The 17732-nt window shown below is 47.6% G+C and overlaps 1 protein-coding gene across 2 annotated transcripts in view; it reads right to left on the minus strand.

Moving 5' to 3' along the window:
• ADAP1 (ArfGAP with dual PH domains 1) overlaps positions 1–17732 on the minus strand; it is a 42133-nt gene that overhangs the window by 19281 nt on the left and 5120 nt on the right. For both annotated transcript variants that reach the window (XM_021411117.1, XM_021411116.1), the window contains exons 2-4: positions 14166–14296; positions 13042–13133; positions 8856–8938 (exon numbers count right to left, since the gene is read on the minus strand). In XM_021411117.1, the coding sequence (XP_021266792.1) occupies positions 8856–8938; positions 13042–13130 (172 nt within the window). In that variant the 5' untranslated portion in view covers positions 13131–13133; positions 14166–14296. The remainder of the gene's footprint in view (positions 1–8855; positions 8939–13041; positions 13134–14165; positions 14297–17732) is intronic.

The raw sequence follows: 17732 nt of genomic DNA on the forward strand, positions 1-17732 counted from the left end.
CCCCCACACCATCCCCATTGCTGGGTGCTCCCATCCCCAAGGCACCACGCAGCAGAGGTGCTGACACTTTCAGTCCTGCTGGGGAAAGATGCTCAAAAAGAGCACGCTTTTCTCCCAAACCACAAAACACCGCATCTGGGCTGCAAGAAAAACAAACTTACAGAAATCACAGAGTGCCGCAGGCAGGCCAGCAGGAAGGATGCTGACCAAAACCCTTCACCAGCACTCCTCCTTCCATCAACATCTTGTGCATGACCAGCCTGCCCAGGAGTCCAGGCATGGTCAAGGAAGAGCACATGGGATTTGAACAGGCACTGTGCTCGGTGCCATGTCCAGCAGCTCGCTCTCTCTCTGGGGCTCAGGAAGGTGCTCCTGAGGCCAGTGCCCACAAAGCCTGGCTCCCGGCATGTCACCTTCCAGCCACCCACAGCTGATGTCAGCCCCAGAGAACAGAAGCTCTCTGTGCCTCTGGCTGCATGAGAAGGAGGTTTCACAGCAAGGCTGCTCATTGGAGGGATGCTTCTGCTTTAACCCTCACCCGACAAGGGCACACCAGACTCTGGTAACCTTGATATTCAGCTTGAAAAAAAAAATTGAAGCTCTGAAGTAGCTGCATCGTGTTGGCAGACATTCAGGTTTTGCAGTTTCAGTACAGACACCCACATACCCACCCTTGCTGAACATTCTTCCATTATAATCTTGCTTGAGCAAGACTGCTTTTTGCACTTCTGCACCAGGTAGAGATCCATGCGTAAAGCTTGCCCTTGAAATGCAAACAGTGACATCATTTGCAAAACATTTGCATTGTTTTTGCAGGGGCTTTGTCACTTCGCTTGTCCTCCAGCATCCCCCCACTGCTCTAGGTGCACTTTCTACTCTTTCCTATCAGAGCTAGGATGGAGCAGCCAAGATCTTACAGACAAGGGCAAGATCGAGCACAGAGATTTGTAACAAGATTTTGCTGAAATCCAGTAAGAGCCCAACAGCGGAAGCAGCTGGTGGGGATTTACTGGAAGCCACGATTCAACAGAAAGCAGCAGTGATGCAATCGTGGTGCGTGCACCAAGCTCCGGCACACACTGCACCGTCACAGCTTCCTACCACAAAGCATCTCTTCTCCTGTGTCCAAATCTCAGCCACGCAGGAGTCTGCATCAAGCTCGACAAAACACCCTGCTGCCCTTATTTGTGCTGCTTCTCAGCAGCAGGCCTCTTTTTATCTCAATCTCCACGTCCACAGAGGGCCTGCTCACAGGGATGGCAGAGGGAAGCTAGAAGGGCTGCACCAAAAGCACTGGGCTGTGACGGATGCTCTGCGATCACCGAGCGCGGCTCACCTTCCTGCTGCACTGCAGCCGTGCCTCAGCCTGCACCAGGAACACAGGCACTGCCCATCAGAGAGGGACACCGGTGGAATATGCCGGAGCTGAGCTCAAAGCTGAGCTCTAATTCTCGAGCCTTTCAAGCATCAGAAGAGTTTCATCCCTTTGCAAGTAACATCAGATAACGGTGACATTAAAAACCAGCCAGAGCAAAGCAGCAGCTCCACTTGGAGGCTAGTCGGGAGAAATAAATTAAGTGATTTCTGTGCATTGAAAGTTCCTCTCCGTGGGCTAAGATCGAGGCTCACTAAAGCTTTCCGACAGCTCTGCTGGCCACTCCGTCCTGTGTGCACTGAGGTTAAATAAAGATTTGCCTTCACAGAAACTCCTGACAGGCTGAGGTCTTTGGATGGAGACTACAGATGGAGCTAGGTGTATCTTCAGTAATTCAAGTGCAAAAAATGGCAGAAGGGCCCATTGTAATCAGGCTTTTCCTAAATTACTATACATAATGTAAATCGAGAGTCTCAAGTTGTTGGCACTGTGGGAATCGTGCCAGCATAAAAACAGTAGAAAGGGGAAAAGCTCTTAATTTGCGTGGTTCTGCTCTCTTTACAGACACGTGATACAGGATGGGCTTTAAAGACTGCTTATAGCTTTACATTGTCCACATGGATCTAAGACGAATGAAAGGTGGGCAAATGAGAAGCCTGCTAATTTACTAACTGCGTTTTGAGGTTGTGAATTCACTGAATTTGGCCATTTCCTGCAACCGATGACAAAAGAAAGACAAAAAACATTTCATGAGGAAACTCCCGACCCCCTTTCCTTTGCTGCAGCCATGAAAGCTGCAGTCCTGCTGCCTCCCTTCTGTCTGCTCTTTATCTCATGAAGAACCACAGCTCAGAGGACACAGCCCTGGTCAGCCCCTGCCCCACCTCTGCCTGTACCAACAGGTCCTGCCGCAGGATGGGGACAGCTCACACAGCACTGCAGCCCCTGCACTGGCTTCTCCTTCAGGTCTGTGTGAATCGACGTCTTAACAAATGGCATCCTCAGTGATGCTTTATTTCCTCGCTCTGATTGCTCCCGAGGCTGAGAGGAACGCGGCGCTGGAGCGCAGTGTCACCATGGCGCTGCCGGCTTGTAGCTGAAGCGAGGAAGTGACAGCAGAGGATGAGGTTTGTCAGTTAAAATAATTGGCTCTAAACTGCAACAGTGCTCGCCGCTTTGTCTGATCAGGCCCAAAATAAACCACGTTACATCACCGCAGGTCAGACTGAGCTAATAAGGGTGGCTTTCTCCCAGTGAGAAGGAACATATTCACGTTCCGTGCGTTTTCTCTTTGCAGTCAGAGCACCTTCCAACTGTGCAAGCGCAGGGGAAAATTAATTCAGATTGCTTCCCAGGTTATGCAAGAGCCACGTGGAATAGAAAGCGCACATTAACAGATTTTACTATTTTAGGGTGTTCTTTTATGTCTCATAATTTACTTTGCTGTCATATTTGCAGACAAATACAAAATAACACATAAGCAAAACAGTCCCCAGGGCATCCAGAGAACATGGTGAACAGACACCCTCAGACAAGCAGCACTCTCTGTAGCTACCTGCGTAACACCAGAGCTCGCCCTTCTCAGCCCTGAATAAGGACAATGAGATCTAGTCTATGCCATAAATACACGGAATACAAAGCAGCAGAGGCCAAAGCTATCTGAGGCTGCAGTGACACTATGTTGTCTCAGACTCTGCAGGGCAGTAGGCCACCACCCTCAGATACAAACCTACCAACAACCAAGGTCTTCTCTGACTTCCACGTTCAGCTGGCGTCAGTCTGAATTCTTCCACTACTTTTATGGGACCTATAACAATTTGCATCAGCTGAGGAGCTCCAGCCTCCCATGACTAAAGAACGAAAGCAATGATGCTTGCTAGCATTCACATCCTTCCTCCTTGCAAATGATGCATTCCCATCCTGAATGGGAAACAAATGTCTCAACATGAAAGATATGCAACAGCATCCGCTGTGAGAAAGGGAGAACTGCCATGTGCCAGCCCTAGTGGGATGTCATCATAGCGGGGTACAGGTTTGGTAGCAGCACGTTTTAGCTGTGAATCTTCTCCTGGTATTGACCACCCTTCCGCTATCTGCAAAACTAACAGCAAGAGGACTCACTGGCCTATTTATAGAAAATACACGGCAGCAGTATTTGCAGCAAAGTTGCAGAAAGCTGCACTCGGTGAAGCTGTTGCTTGCACAAAGTTCACCCCGTGCTCGCCATCTGTTCACACTGTGCTGGAAAGCAGCTAGGCTCCCATCTGAGAGCCCGTAAATCACTGCTGAACTATCTCAATGACCTTATTAAATAACAATACATGGTATAAATAATCTCTTAGCAGTACACACATCTCGTAAATTTGCGGCTCACTGGTGAGCCATTGCTCTCCTGTGCTTGCACTCTTGAAGAAGACCAGTGAGTCAGAATCTTTCTCCCCCAAATGAGATGATCTTGCCTTTGCTTAAGCATAAATGTTTTCAAGTATTTGGTCCAATGACCTCTCATATGGCCTTGGCCACTACTATCATGAAGCCACAGCCCAATCCACTGTTGTTCCTTGTATCCACGGTGTTCACCTGCTTCCCTCAGAGCATCCATCTCCACAGAACAGAAATTCACAACAAACCTGGAAAGAGGACAGCACTAAATGCATCCTTGCTGGAAACAAGGGCATCAGCACAGGGACCAGACCAATAGAGAACAGTCTGCTCCAATGTATGCAGCTTTGGCAAGGCCAGGGGAACACACTATGGTAGGTTCAGGATTGCCTCATCTGAACTTTCTACAATCAACCTGGTTTTAGGAAGCAGAATTCCCACTGCCTTACAATTTGCTGTGATGTACCCTACCAAACACTCTACACCAGCTCACTCTCTCCCTACATCTCGATGTCTTCCACACAGCAGAGCCCTGGGGAATCTGCAATATCCCCCATCCAGCAGTGGCGAGGCAAAATGCACCCACCAAAAGCCAATCAGCAGGAGCTCGAAGAACAGCTTTTGGCACCAGACTGACTCATTGCAGCATGACATGGGATTCACCTCACCATCCAGTCAAGGGTCATTTCAAATCTCCTTAAAACATCCAACAACTGCCAGTTCTCACACCCCCTCCAGCAGCACATCCCAGCGCTAGGTCCTGCATGAAATCACAGCTGGGAAGATGGCGTAGGAGGCAGAGAAGGAAAACGCTCTCTCCCCTGACAAGAAACACTAAGGCAATGGCAGAAGGGAACTCAGCTGGCTTCACACCAATTCATAGAATACTTTTTAGATGCATCTTATCTTATATGAATGTAAGAGTCAAAAAATAGTAGGACCTCTTTATCTGCATAAACCGTATGAACATCCAGGGCTTACCCAAAAGTAATGCCAGATAACAAAAAGACACAACCAATGTTTTCAGGAAGGTGCCAACTCCTTTTGCACAGATTGGCTGTTGCTGGAGATACCCATGACCTCTGTCTGGCTGCACTAGCCATGCTCAGCCCGGGGATAAGTGCTTTCCTGACCCTAACTGTAAAGTTCGGCCATTTTTCCTGACAAGAGTTATGAGATTTAACAGCAAGTATAAAGCAGTGCTCCTGTTTCATTTGTTAATGTTAAAGCAAAGATTCAAAGCTGGGTGCTCCTGGCATCCTGCTGGTAACGAGACGGGTCCATCAGAAGCCAAAGCCAGGTTTGCAGAAGCCAAGGAATCCCTTTTGCTTCCTCTTGGCCACATGCACATCCCATTCTCTTGTCTATGGCCTGAGACACATTACATCAGCTGTACCTTTACCAAGTTGTAATATCATAATGCTCAAAACCTAAAGCCACTGTTCTGTTTTGCTTCCTCTGTACCTTCCTTGGTTAAAATAAATCCATTTGGTACAGAACAATCAAAAGCTCTCAAATGAAGCAACTTTCAGCAAGACATTTGGAAGGTGTTGCTATAACCATTGCCAATCAACAGCGGGGGAAGACATCCAAGCCTTTCAAAAACAATCACACAAACCTTTTAATTGCCTCGAGTTCCAAATCCAAGCTTGAGAGCAATAACAGCACCCTTTGTTTCTAAGAGAAGTCAGTGCCTGTGCCCCATTAAACTCCTGGAGAGGGGACAATTAGCTGGAGACTGACGGTAATTGAGACAGTTCATTTATCAGAAGGGATAAAATCAACCTCAAACACACTAACGTGAGGGTCTTCCAATCGGTATCACTCTGTGCCCTTGTGCAACCAATGCATCAGCAGCATGAGGAACAAAAGCACTGCATTAATTGTGATTACTGGCATGTAAATAATGTTTTGCCTCATAAAGTCTGGCTAGGACTATCAAATTATTTAGCTTTCATACTAGAGCCAAATTAAGAACTCAAGCATATAAAAGGGCGTACCTAAGAATCGATGGTGGACCACCAAAGCATTTAATCACTGTTTTACTGATCTTCCTGCACTACCTCAACTCAAACCAACTCCTCGCACTAAAAATCAGTGGTGCTGGCATGCTCATTAATGACACCTCACTGGGAGGAATGAAATCATCGGAGATTGAAAAATTAAGCCATGGCACAGGAGCTGGAGGCTGCAGCTGCGAGCGTTGCACGTGCTCATGCCCAAAGGCTTCCTGTGGAAGCAAGGAACGGTAACAAGTCCTTTGTAGAAATTTGCACTGAAATCTTGGACTGAGGGAGAGCGGCTGTGACTGCAGGTACAGCAGCACGGCCCTGAGAGCCGACATCTGAAGGGGGGTCCATGGATTTGCAGCCACGGCTCTTCTCTGGGAGGAGGCTTGAGAGCCTGCTTGAACACAGCGCTGCCCACCCCAGGGATTTCTGTACAAGCAACTGTCTTTCTGCTTCCCAGCTCCAGTTCTGCTGCCTTGCATTGCCTCCCATCAACAGGGCAGTTACCCATTGGGAAAAAGCCCTTGGGGGCAGCTGGATAAGAGCCACGCATTGCCTCTGCATCCCACACTCCTCTACCTCTCGCTTACACCCCTCACCAGCAGCTAGCGAGTTTGCTGCATCCTCCTGGCAGGCTGCCCTACGTGATCTCTCAGTGCTGACCTGCACATCTGACACTCTCATCCTGGGACTCATTTCTCCTAGGTCTGTCAGTTCGGCTGCAATAGCTTCTGCCTGGCATCTACAGGCTCTGGGCAGTCTCTCCCCAAAGGATCTTCTGAAAACAAGACACTGAAGTTCTGGCTGGGGCTTCGTCAGGCTGCCTGGAAAAGGATGTTACTGAAAAGTGCTCAAAGACAGCATTTTCTTATTTTTAGGCAATTGTTGAGAAAGTGTCAAAAAGCAAAATTGCCCTTGGGATGGGAAAACGGAATTAAATCTTCCAACAAACACCAGAAAATGGATACTGACGTCTCTATTAACAACAAAATGTTTCATGCTTAGAAACTGGTAATCTAACACTCCTTCAGGGAATTCAGAATGGTGAGAAAAAATGGTCTAAGGCAGCACTGGAAATAAAAAGAAGTACATTTAAACAAGACTCAAACTCAGGGTGTGGGGTGGGCAGGAGAGCGGTCTTACTGTTCCCGCTCCGGTACATCCCCATGCAGTTCAGGAGGTCACAAATGGAAAGCAATGGCCCAGATGCTCTCAGCTCCCAGCAGGCACGTGAGGATCACCCCACACAGGGTGCATCCTACAAACTGCTGCTGTGGCTGCTAAGCTGAAGTGACCCTGCAAGCCAGCACGTGTGATGCGGCTGAGCTGCTTCCTCAAGTGCCAAACTGCAGTCTGTCTTGGAGTGCTTATGGATAGCACGGTTCAGAGCAGCTCTTTGGTGGCACTGCTTCACACCAGAGGGGCAAACTGGTGGCCCAACACCACACGCAACACAAGCCACAGCCCTGAGAAACAGCTGATCCCAACCTAACAGCCAAAGAGCTGAAAGCAGTGCCCCAGCTGAGCTACACCGCATTATCCAAAAGAAGGAGCATTGCTTGGCACAGGTATGCACCCGCACTCTGGGAGCTGTTATGGTGAAGTAGAAGGGAAAAGCTGGCACTGGAAATCTGGTCCCCACCTCCCTGCTGCTATGTTGTGACACAAACCCGGTCATCCCAGGGAGGAGCCAAACGTTCCCCTTGGAATTTCCCCCTCCAGAAGAACGAACAAACAACATCCTGGTCAGTGGCACACAGGTCTCTTATACAGCTCCTACGCCGGATTTAATGATGATACAGTTCTCAAAGCAAATACACAACCTAAAACCATCTGTCCTCAGCCCACAAATGCCCACCAGCCTGCCTTCCCTTCCCCTTCTCCTCCTCCGAGCACTGTTCATTTACAATGATTTGCCATGTTCTCTTCTACATCCTGCATTTAATGTTCTGTTTGAGCTCTTCTGTAGTATTTTTCAGAAAGCTCAGAACCCACTGCCCTTCTGCTCACACTGCACTGGAAGACAGTTCACTCTATGTGCTTAAAATGGTGCATCTGCCTGAAGAAGCTCGCTGAATCCTTTTACAGGAAGGCTTTTACAGCCGAAAGTTGCACAGTATAAAATAGCATCGTTACTCCTGGGTGAACACCATACACGTGTCAGCAGATGCATTCCAAATCTGTCAAAGAAATCAACTACTTACTGTTAATACTACATGCCCAACTCCAGTAAATTGCTTTGAAAATCTAGAATAAAAATGTGCAGCTTACTATACACGAATACAGATAACATACACACAATGTGCAGGTCTCATATATACAAAACAGCAGAGCAGAAAGACTCTAAGCATAAACCGAGTCCGTATGAGATCAGATTTTAATTGCAGTTTTAATAGCAGCCAGCTGCCGGAGTTACCTGCTTATTATCAGTCTTGAGAAGCAGCATGAAAACAGTATTTTAACCTTTCATCTGTAACATGGTCCTCGCTAATAAAATTATCCCAGAGTCATCCATGCACATAGCTGATGTCAACTACTTAATATGCAGAATAAATTAAAGGCTATTTGCATACAGCAAAAAAGCATCCCGTTAATTTCAGGCACTTTTATGCCGGTCCTTATGCTGGTGCAGCTGCACAACAAGCCCGGCCAAACCCCGAACCTCCTCAAATTCTGCCCTTCTTTAATAAGAGTCTCATCCCCTTGACTTAGCACTTATTGACCATCACCCAGATAGTGCCAATAACCCCACCTCATCTATTGAAAGCGAAAGTAATCTTGATGAGACAAACACTCTTATCTCCATTTTAGCTCACACTTACGCCTCTCACTATCAGGAACAAATCCGACCGTGGGTGAAAAGCCAATTGAAGTCAACAGAAAGACTCCTAAGAACTGATTTCCTTCCATCAGGCATCAACATCCCCAATATTTCCCAATCAAATACAAGGAACACCAGGATTAATCTTTCCCTAAAGATCACGTGACATAGGAGCAATACTCAATACAATGTAAATACAAACACAAACAAGAAAAAGGAATGGTGACAGACATCAAGAAACCGATCTGCCCGAAGTTTCTTTTGCTACCTGCAGAATAAGGCTCCTGCTTCTCACTGTGAATGAATTCTTTCCTTTCGTATTTGGCTCTGATCCACTGTTCCCGCAGCAGTCTGGAAAAAAAATAATACACAGAGAAGTAGACATGGTCCAAGATAAACTAGGGGAGAATCCATAATCATTAATTCTGCAATCAAAATACAACTGGGATTTAAAAGCCGTCCAAAAATTAAATTGCACACTCTGGCTTCAAGAGCTTCTTCCATTTTCTGTTAGACAACAAATCAATTGTTTCTCTGTACATCTTATTTTATTGGAACAGTACTAAAGAAAATCCACAGATTTAGCAAAACAGCCCATTTCCACCCACCCAGGCCGCCTCTGTGCAAAATTCCCTCGCCATACGAACAATTTTAACCAAGCTCCTCAGACTGGATTCTTCAGTAAATGGGATCACTGAATGAAGAAGAAAAAGAACAAAACTGCAAAGAAAAAGAAAAAAGATCTTTGTCCTAAAGCTGTTGGTATGAAAATAGCAATGTGGTGCACTTTGCGTGATGTACGCACACGATGGCCCGTAGGTGACACTTGTGACTCAAGGGCCATGGAGCAAACTGCAAGGTGTCATGGGCCTCCCAAAGCAGGAACAATAGGAGTCGAAGCCACAGCTGCTCTCTTCAAAATGAAAGCACAAAAGGACATTGGACAGTCACATCGCAGGCCACAGCCAACCTCCTGGAAAGAACCAGGGTGGGGAAAGCCACAAAGCCTCGAGAAGACCAAGAGCACGTGGCTGGCTGTCGGTGCTAGGGCATCGCCCTTCTGCTGTACCCTGGATTGAGCACAGCCCATCTTCAGATCCTCACAGCGGGCTCAGGGGGGTTTTGTAGAGGTGTGCACGGAGATTTCTAGGCTGAGCAGAATGCTCATTCTGGATCCAACATCTACACCACTGTAGCCTGTAAATGTAGAAGACTGAAGACCTCGACAGCAGAATTTAATCGCCTGTTTCTACACTTCTGCCACTCATCAAGGAGCCTACAGAAGTTTGATCACAAACTCAACACCAGTACTTAAATTTCTAACTGTTCTTTCAATTCCCCAGCCCGCTGCTGAAGACAGCTTGTTAGCACTGCAACCAAACATGGACATTTTCAACAAGACAATTAGAGATTTAACGATAAGGGAGAGAATTCACACCACCCTCAGCTCCAGCTGACTTCAGTGGGTCAGCAGGAGCTGCATCTGTTCTGAGCCTCCGGAAGTCAGCCTTCCGACATGAACATGTAAATAATGTTCACGTGCAGCAATGGGAAAACACTCTTGCTCTATCATGCAAATACTACAACAGATACACTCTGCTGGTCTTATGCCGTAGGGAACCCTGTTCTGCAATGACTTATTTCCCTAGATGCTGTCAGTGACAGTGGTTCAGCCTCTCCACAGCTGTTGTGCACAGATTGATCAGCCATGAGGCAGCTAGTCCAAATGGGTGTCCTCAGAAGCTGCACAAAGCCCTTGGTAAACTCGCTCAGCACTCAAGTCCGACCACAGAAGGTCCCGGCAGCGAATCCCAAGGTAGGCAAGACCCCAGCCATGCCGCATTCCCAACCCACACAACTTTCAAACAGCTCGTGCGTTCTTCCTCCATTCCTCATCATCACAAACACAGGATTTCTCAGCTGCAGTTTCCCAAAAATCAACACACACTGAGAGCTGCCCACCGTTAGGACAATTCGCCGCAAGGTCAGCAGCTGCAGCTTCTGCTCCAGTTGTTATTTACAGAAAGCAGAACAGCTCCAGCAAAAGAAACCAAAACAAAGACCCAAAGAGTCCAGCATCACCCTTATGGGCAAGAGAGCTTGAGGAGGCACATGACCATACTCGCTACTTAGGACTACAGGCAATCCTACCACAAAAAGCTGCTGTCGAGTCTGGAGGTAAATCCCAGTGTCACTGGCACTGCTCGCATGAATCTAAACAGGCACGGGAATTCGTCCTGCTATCTACAGGATCTGAAGGCAACCAGAGAGCAGGGCCAAGCCTAAGGTCCCTTAAGTCATATAGTCTCCAGATTGTTTCTAGTAGACTTCAGATCTGATCCCCATTTCATTTTAAGCAGGCCTTGAGGGGGCTTTTAAATACATGCCGCTGACAGAATTCTCTGCTTTCATTCAAGTGTACTTTTCTTGAGGTCAGTGTGTATGTAAATAACCCAGGGCAGATATCACATGCCTAATGCAGGACCCTGCAACCAAACCCCCTTCGAATTTAACAGCTCTATCACAGCAGTGATTGCAGCACTTGCCTTCCAGGATGTTATGGTATTTCTGGTGATGGGATATACAGCAAACACACAGTTTGTGTTTCTTAGAAAAAATATAACTGCACCATTCCTGAACTACGGAGAGGCACAGCTTTCAGGATCAAGTCCAAAAGCTTTAGCAGCCCACCTAAAGTCTGGCAGGCTGCTGCTTGCAGGGAGGTGTCATTTTTTTTGGCAATTAGAACAGAAAGGTCCACATAATTAACACAATAAAAAACTGCGAGCAAAGGCAAAATAATTAAGACTGTATTTCCAACAGAATAGCAGTAGTCCATTGAATGGAGTAATAGAATGGACAGTCCCCTCCACCTCCTCCAGCTACTCTCCTTGAGGTATCATTTTTCCATCCTGAGTTCTTACAAAGCCAAAGCCCTGACCTTGGAAAAAAGGGAAAAAGTCACTTTCACTGAAGCTAGTTTTCCTCCAAAATGAAGAAAAAAATAAACAACGGAGCAGCCATGTAGAGCTGGATGTGCATCATCTCCTCCCTGGGATGAACACCGCACACTGCGGAGACTGCAAGATTCCTGGCAGCTTCTCCTTGGGCTCCCTCCCACCAAGCACAGGTGTTAGAGCAGTAGGAGAGGTAAGAGGCTGAAGCGTTTTTTTCCTTGAGAAAAATAATCCTGGCAAGATGAGCGCTCAGAGCACGTCCCCCCACAGCACACACCGGTTTGGCCGATGCTCAAATCGTTCCTGCCGTTGTAGACGCTGTGGAAACGGCTGCCAGGAGCCATTTTAGATCTAAGCTAAGATCTGCCAACGGTGCACAAACAAATGATTTTTTTTTTTTTTACTGCCAGGCCAGGCAGTACCGCTCACGCCTGGGCCTTCCCAGCCTGGGGAACGGATGCACCACTGAGACACTTCACAGAGATGACAGGTGCCCTGTCTTCTCCAAAAAAGGCTTTCTGCATGCTGTAGGAAGACAAATACAGGATTAAGAACACAAAGTCACCTTGAGGAAGCAAAAGGTGCCCTGGCTCACCTCCAGGGCGATTTCAGACTTGGGGAACACAGCAGAGCCCTCCCACTCAAGGCTAACATCTCTCAGAGGGAGACCTACAGATGCTCCCAATATTTCCATTCTGTGCACCTCTTACAAGGGCTGAATGCATCTCAGAGCCTGGCACACAGACTGGGCACCGCCACAGCACAGTGCTGACCAAAACCTTCCACTGGTAGCACCCAGCTCAAGCAGCAGTATCAGGGGGTCTCAGAGGCTACTGCTCACCCACTTGCTAATATAAAAACAGACAAAACCCCACTGGTTCACTGGGGGATTAGGCCCTAGAAAACAATCTCCTGGAACAAACATCCATCCATCCTCTCAGTGCAGCACGTCCTGTCTGCTCAGCTGCCTCGCTCTGCAAAGCCTGCTCCAGCTTACCAGGCAGGCTCAACTACAGCTTAAAGGATACAGCAGCTTCCCCCTCGTCCCCACAGAAGAGATGTGTGGCTCCGAGAGAAAAGGAAGAAGGAAAAAAAAAAAAAAAAAAAAAAGAATCCACCATTTTGGCACCTACAAGAAATCAGCCTCTCCTATATCAGAAAAGCAAGTTACGCTTTGATGCAGAAGGGCCACTGGAAAAGGCAGAAATCAATGGGCAGGAATTGGCATTTTTGCAGCCTTAGGAACTCGTAAGAGTCTGGGGAGCAGACAAACTATTGACTTCTCTACATCGCCTCAACTGGACTTATTAAATAAGATCCCACGCGTGGAATAAATTCTACCACACGCGTTCAGAAGAACAAAGATTTTCAGGGCTCTCTATAAATGCAATCCCCTCTGCAGCTGAAACAAACGTATCATGCTAAAACTGAAATATGGCAGAGGCTGCAGCTGCACAAACAAGTAAAAGCTGTTTACCAGCAAAGCTCTTTACTTACTGACAGTCAAGAAATGTTGGCTTGTAATAAAACGGTGGCATTTTCGATTCGTATTTTGCTTTTGCTACATTGTTCCCATTTGAGGCCATAAACTGCAAAAGAGAAGGAAAAAAAAGAGAAAGAATTAAGAAACGTTAATGCTTGGCTTTATTTCCCCCATTCTCCTTTGCTTCCTCCGAGTACTGAACTAATTGGGATGGGGTCACATCTTTCCCTATTCATAAATTTCACTTAATTAAAGTCATTTTATAAGTCTAAGAAAAACATCCTCTTCTGGGCAGCCCATGCTAAATATGTTTTGTCAAGCATACAACCAGAACAAACAGGTAAGCTTTTCTTTTTCTTTATTTCCGAGTACTTTTTTTTCATAATTTTCTTGTTTTTGAGGTTCTTGAGTTTATATATTCAGTCTCCTCAAAACAAAAATAAACCAAAATAATCGGGGAAGAAAAAGCCCAAGCAACACAAAGGCCTATTTTTCTCTCAGAACACATGACTGTGAGCTGTGCCTTTCTGAAAAACCTCAAATCTCCAACACAAAACAAAAATCAATGACTGGAAGTATTCTGTGTGCCTTTCAAGATAAGAATAGTCAAAGTACATAGGTTTCCCGGTTGGGTTTGCCTTAGCAACATCACCAAAATCTGTTCGGCTGCGTTGCATAAATAGACAGTATTTACATTGCAAGGGTTCAGTTCTTTATGACTCTGAGTTTAAAAGCCTTCAGTGCTCAGTGGAGGAAAGCCAGAAACAGCCAGGCTGGGCAGGGACGGCAGGCGACAGTGGAGGTAACAGGAGAAACAGAAGACAGTCCATTTAGAATCAATAACTTCTACACCGTCTATGATCGTTTACAGAGGTAGGGGAAATACTCCCAACCTCTTCATGAAATAGTTATTCCATTTTTTCAATCAGATTTCGTAAGTACGACATCACAGGCTTCATTCTGGCACTCAGCAATTTAGAAATGCTTCCTGGGATCGTGTTTGCTGTACCTTCTTTAGACAGGACTCGGTTTTACTGCTTTGCTGGTGAGGAAGCCGAAGGGCAGGAGGCATTTAAAGCAGTGATGTGAAATACGATGACACAAGCTCGTTGGTATTTCAAGCCTGAGATGCACATACCTCCACTTGAGCATCATCCCAGTCATCCAGACGGACCGACTTCACCTTGCTGACTTGTGGAATATTGCGATGGATTCCCGAACAGTTCAAACAGATGAAAATCCCTAGGCTATGAGATGCCCAGTCTGGATCTGAAAGAAAAAACGGGAAGGAAATAGTACTCGGCTAGACAATCAAATTCAATACAGGAAGGAGGGGTGGGCAGGACAGGTAACAGCACAGGGGACCCCGGAGTCACCAGGTCCCAGTTCCATCATTGTAAAGGCATCAGATAAACGTACAAGAAATAGACATGCGTTAGTTGATACTAATGATCAGTATAACTGCCATAGCTGTTAGCAGACCTGCAATCCCAGCAGCACTTATTCACAAAACTCAATACACTGACAATATGAGCACAAGACCCCCCCAGAAGTCAGTCCTCACTCACGTGACAAGCAAAATACCCAGCCTTCACCAGCAAATCCCACCCAGCAAGCACTGTGTGGAGCAGGAACTGCCCCATTAAAACAAGCAGCTCAGGGAAACCCTCGTGCCACTTCCCTGCCTTGATCGTTCTTATTCTGGGGGGTTGTTTTCTTTTCTTTGTTTTACGGGGGGAACGTAGCACGGAGACTGCAGGGAGGGCTGCCAGGCCAGGCTGGGTCCCACCACTCGCTCCAATGGCAAAAGGCTGCGGTGGCAGCTCTGTGCTTTCTCTGAGCAGAACCACGCGCTGCACACAGCCCCGAGCTGACGTCTCACACAAAGCACTTTAAACACCCATCCCTCATCTCCACGTTCCTCCTCAGAGAGCTGCAGCCAGCCACGAGACAGTGCCCAGCACACAGATAGACCAGAGGGCAGGCAGGGTGCACCCAGCAGTGCCTGTCAGCAGGTCAGAAAGCCCAGGAGCTGAGTTAGCACCCCCCAAGGAATTGCTAGGCAGTGAATACCCCCAAACCAACTTAAATGCCAAGGGAAGTCTTTCCAAAACATCACCGGTAATATAATTTATTAGCGTAATGCTATAACATGATGGGAAGTGGAGCTATAATAGAAGGGTGGCAAAGTCCTTGGCCACAGCAAATAAGGACAAGCCCAAATGCAGCAACACAAAAACGAAAGAAGAAAATGTACTTACCCCTTAGAAGGCCTCAGGTAGGCAGGGATCTCCAGCAAGACCCCCTTACCTCCACTGCCAGCCCTTAAATGAGGTCTAGGAAGGGGTGGATCCTGGCTCCACCCCCTCAGGTCACTCAGCTGCATTGCACTGCATGCACCTGAGCTCCCCTGGGTTGGCCCTGCCTTCCCACCAGGTGCTCCATCACTGCTTCAAGCCGTGACTCAGCATTCCTGCTACAATTAGCAAATTTGTAAGCATCATCTGGACAAGGCAGGGGGTTATGGACCCAAGCCAGCCCTCATCCTGGTGCATCCCTATGACCCCATGCTCCCAAAAGCAGGAAGGAGGGTGCAGGATTCCCCCTTCCATCTTCTGGAGGTCTCCACTTCCCCATGGCACCCACACGCCTCCCGCCTGTGACACAGTTTTCAGCGAACTCCAACTGTGCAGCTCCTGTGCCCGCAGACGTGCAGGAGCTGGTGGCAGACCGTGGCAGCTGAAGTTCCCCAAGCACATCACAGTCTCTCTCTGTCTTCGCTTCTGCTCTCCAGCACAGAATACATTAGAAATCCTCAGCTTAGGGCAGCTAACAACAGATCTCCAACCCTTGTCTAACCACAGGCTTCAACCCTTCAAATGACTGCGCTAACGCAGACTCTGAGATAGCATTTTATCAAGCATGTGATTAATTCATATGTCTTTACACAACTGGAAAAGGCAATTTTGGTGCAGATTTGTTGGCAGCTTTTTAGTTCAAAGGAACAAACTTTCCCCGCTGCGTGGCCAGATACCTCAATGGCTGGAGCACATTCTCCACCCCCCGGGCATTCCAGGATTCCAGTGACCTTATTTAAGCCACTTCACCTGTTCTGAATCTTTCCTGATCCAGAAAAGACAGTCACTGCCACGCACTCCTCACTCTTCCAGATTATGATGCATTGCCACCTCACTGCACTAGTCACAACTTGGGCCATTATCAAAAAAGATGAGTTTTTTTTCTAAGCCTGCAGAGCATCAAACAAACAGCAGCGAAGCCTAATGAAAACTCCATGGCATTCCTAAGTTCCACACAAATGACTTTATTCCGTTACGTTGAGCCAAAAGGACCAAAGGCTAACAAAGAGTGAGGGAAGATTAGACCAAAGGCACTCCTGGAAGAGCAGGAGGCCTCTCATTCCTCAGCATCACTGCCCCAGGATGGCTGATGCCTGTTCTAGATGGCATCCACTGCACAACACGGGAGAGATTTTTGATCACTTGCCAACAGATTAGAGCAACTTTAAAAATAAAAACCTGATACAGCTTCATTTAAGATAAATAAAGAGACGAACAAAGCTAAACTCCAGAGAAGGACACTGGGAGTGACTTCTTCACACCTTGTTCGTCTGAAAGGGAAAGGCACAGCCAGAGGTCAAGAAGCATCCAAAGCAAAACTGAAACACTTGGGCTGCACAGCCAAACTCAGACAGCAGCCCCCGCTGTCACGACAAGGCCCAGGGAAACCCAGCACACAGCAAGCCAGCTGCAGCTTCAACCCAGCATCACTGAGCACAAGAAGGGAGGTGGAGGAAACAGAACTTCTTCCCCTGTCTGAGGTGATACGGAGCAACCAGAGGAGAGAGGAGGACCTCTCCAGGAAGGCAAAGCCTCTTCTCACCCTGCACAAGAAAGGTAATGTGTCTTGTGATAGATGTAATCACAGGGATTTTCGTGCAAGCAGCATAAGCAAAGGCCTTTCTGCTGCTGCTCACTGCTGTCGGTTTGCAAAATACCACAGTCAGGAGAACCTCGTGTTAAGCACTGCAGTTCTGTTGCTATTGACTTTGGGAAAAGATGAGGAGGTTAGTAAGCAGACCCTGGTCACGCACGTTTAAAAATAACAATAAAAGGCACTAAAGCTGAAGCCAAACAGCCTCCCACCAACACTCCTCTCTAAGTAGGAAAATTTTTCAGTGAAGGCATTAAACTTGCCAAGGCCTTGGATTCAGCTGTCAGGTCCCAGCAGCCCCCAGGCCTCTGCAGGCCTGGGCTTTGGGAGTGGGCGGACAGAGCTGCCCCACTGAACATCCTTTGTTTCCAAAGGTCCTAGTCCCTGCACAACGTGCCATCAAGCTAAGCAAGCTGCCACGGGAGTCCCCCCCACACCCTTCCCTCCCCTCTGCTTTTGCCAAGGTAGAAGAGCCGGAAAATTCCTGGGAAGAAAAAGAACTATTTCAGCTGGAGGACAATGGAGGTGCGGGAACAAGTTTCCACTTTTAGCTTGAGAACGAGAAGACCGTTTCACGCCATTAGAGCAGCGAGCTCCAGAACAGCTTTCCGGTGGGAGGTGGTGGGGGCAAAGAGACAGCACGAGCTGCAGCGCGCAGCCCGGCGCTCTGCGGAGGGATGAGATGTCAGCGCGGATGACGGGACCCGATGGCTCAGTCACCTGCCTTCAAATCGCTGTTTTTAGACCAGTGAGT

The sequence above is a fragment of the Numida meleagris genome, chromosome 13 (assembly GCF_002078875.1).
Source record: "Numida meleagris isolate 19003 breed g44 Domestic line chromosome 13, NumMel1.0, whole genome shotgun sequence".
In the NCBI taxonomy this organism is placed as follows: Eukaryota; Metazoa; Chordata; class Aves; order Galliformes; family Numididae; genus Numida; species Numida meleagris.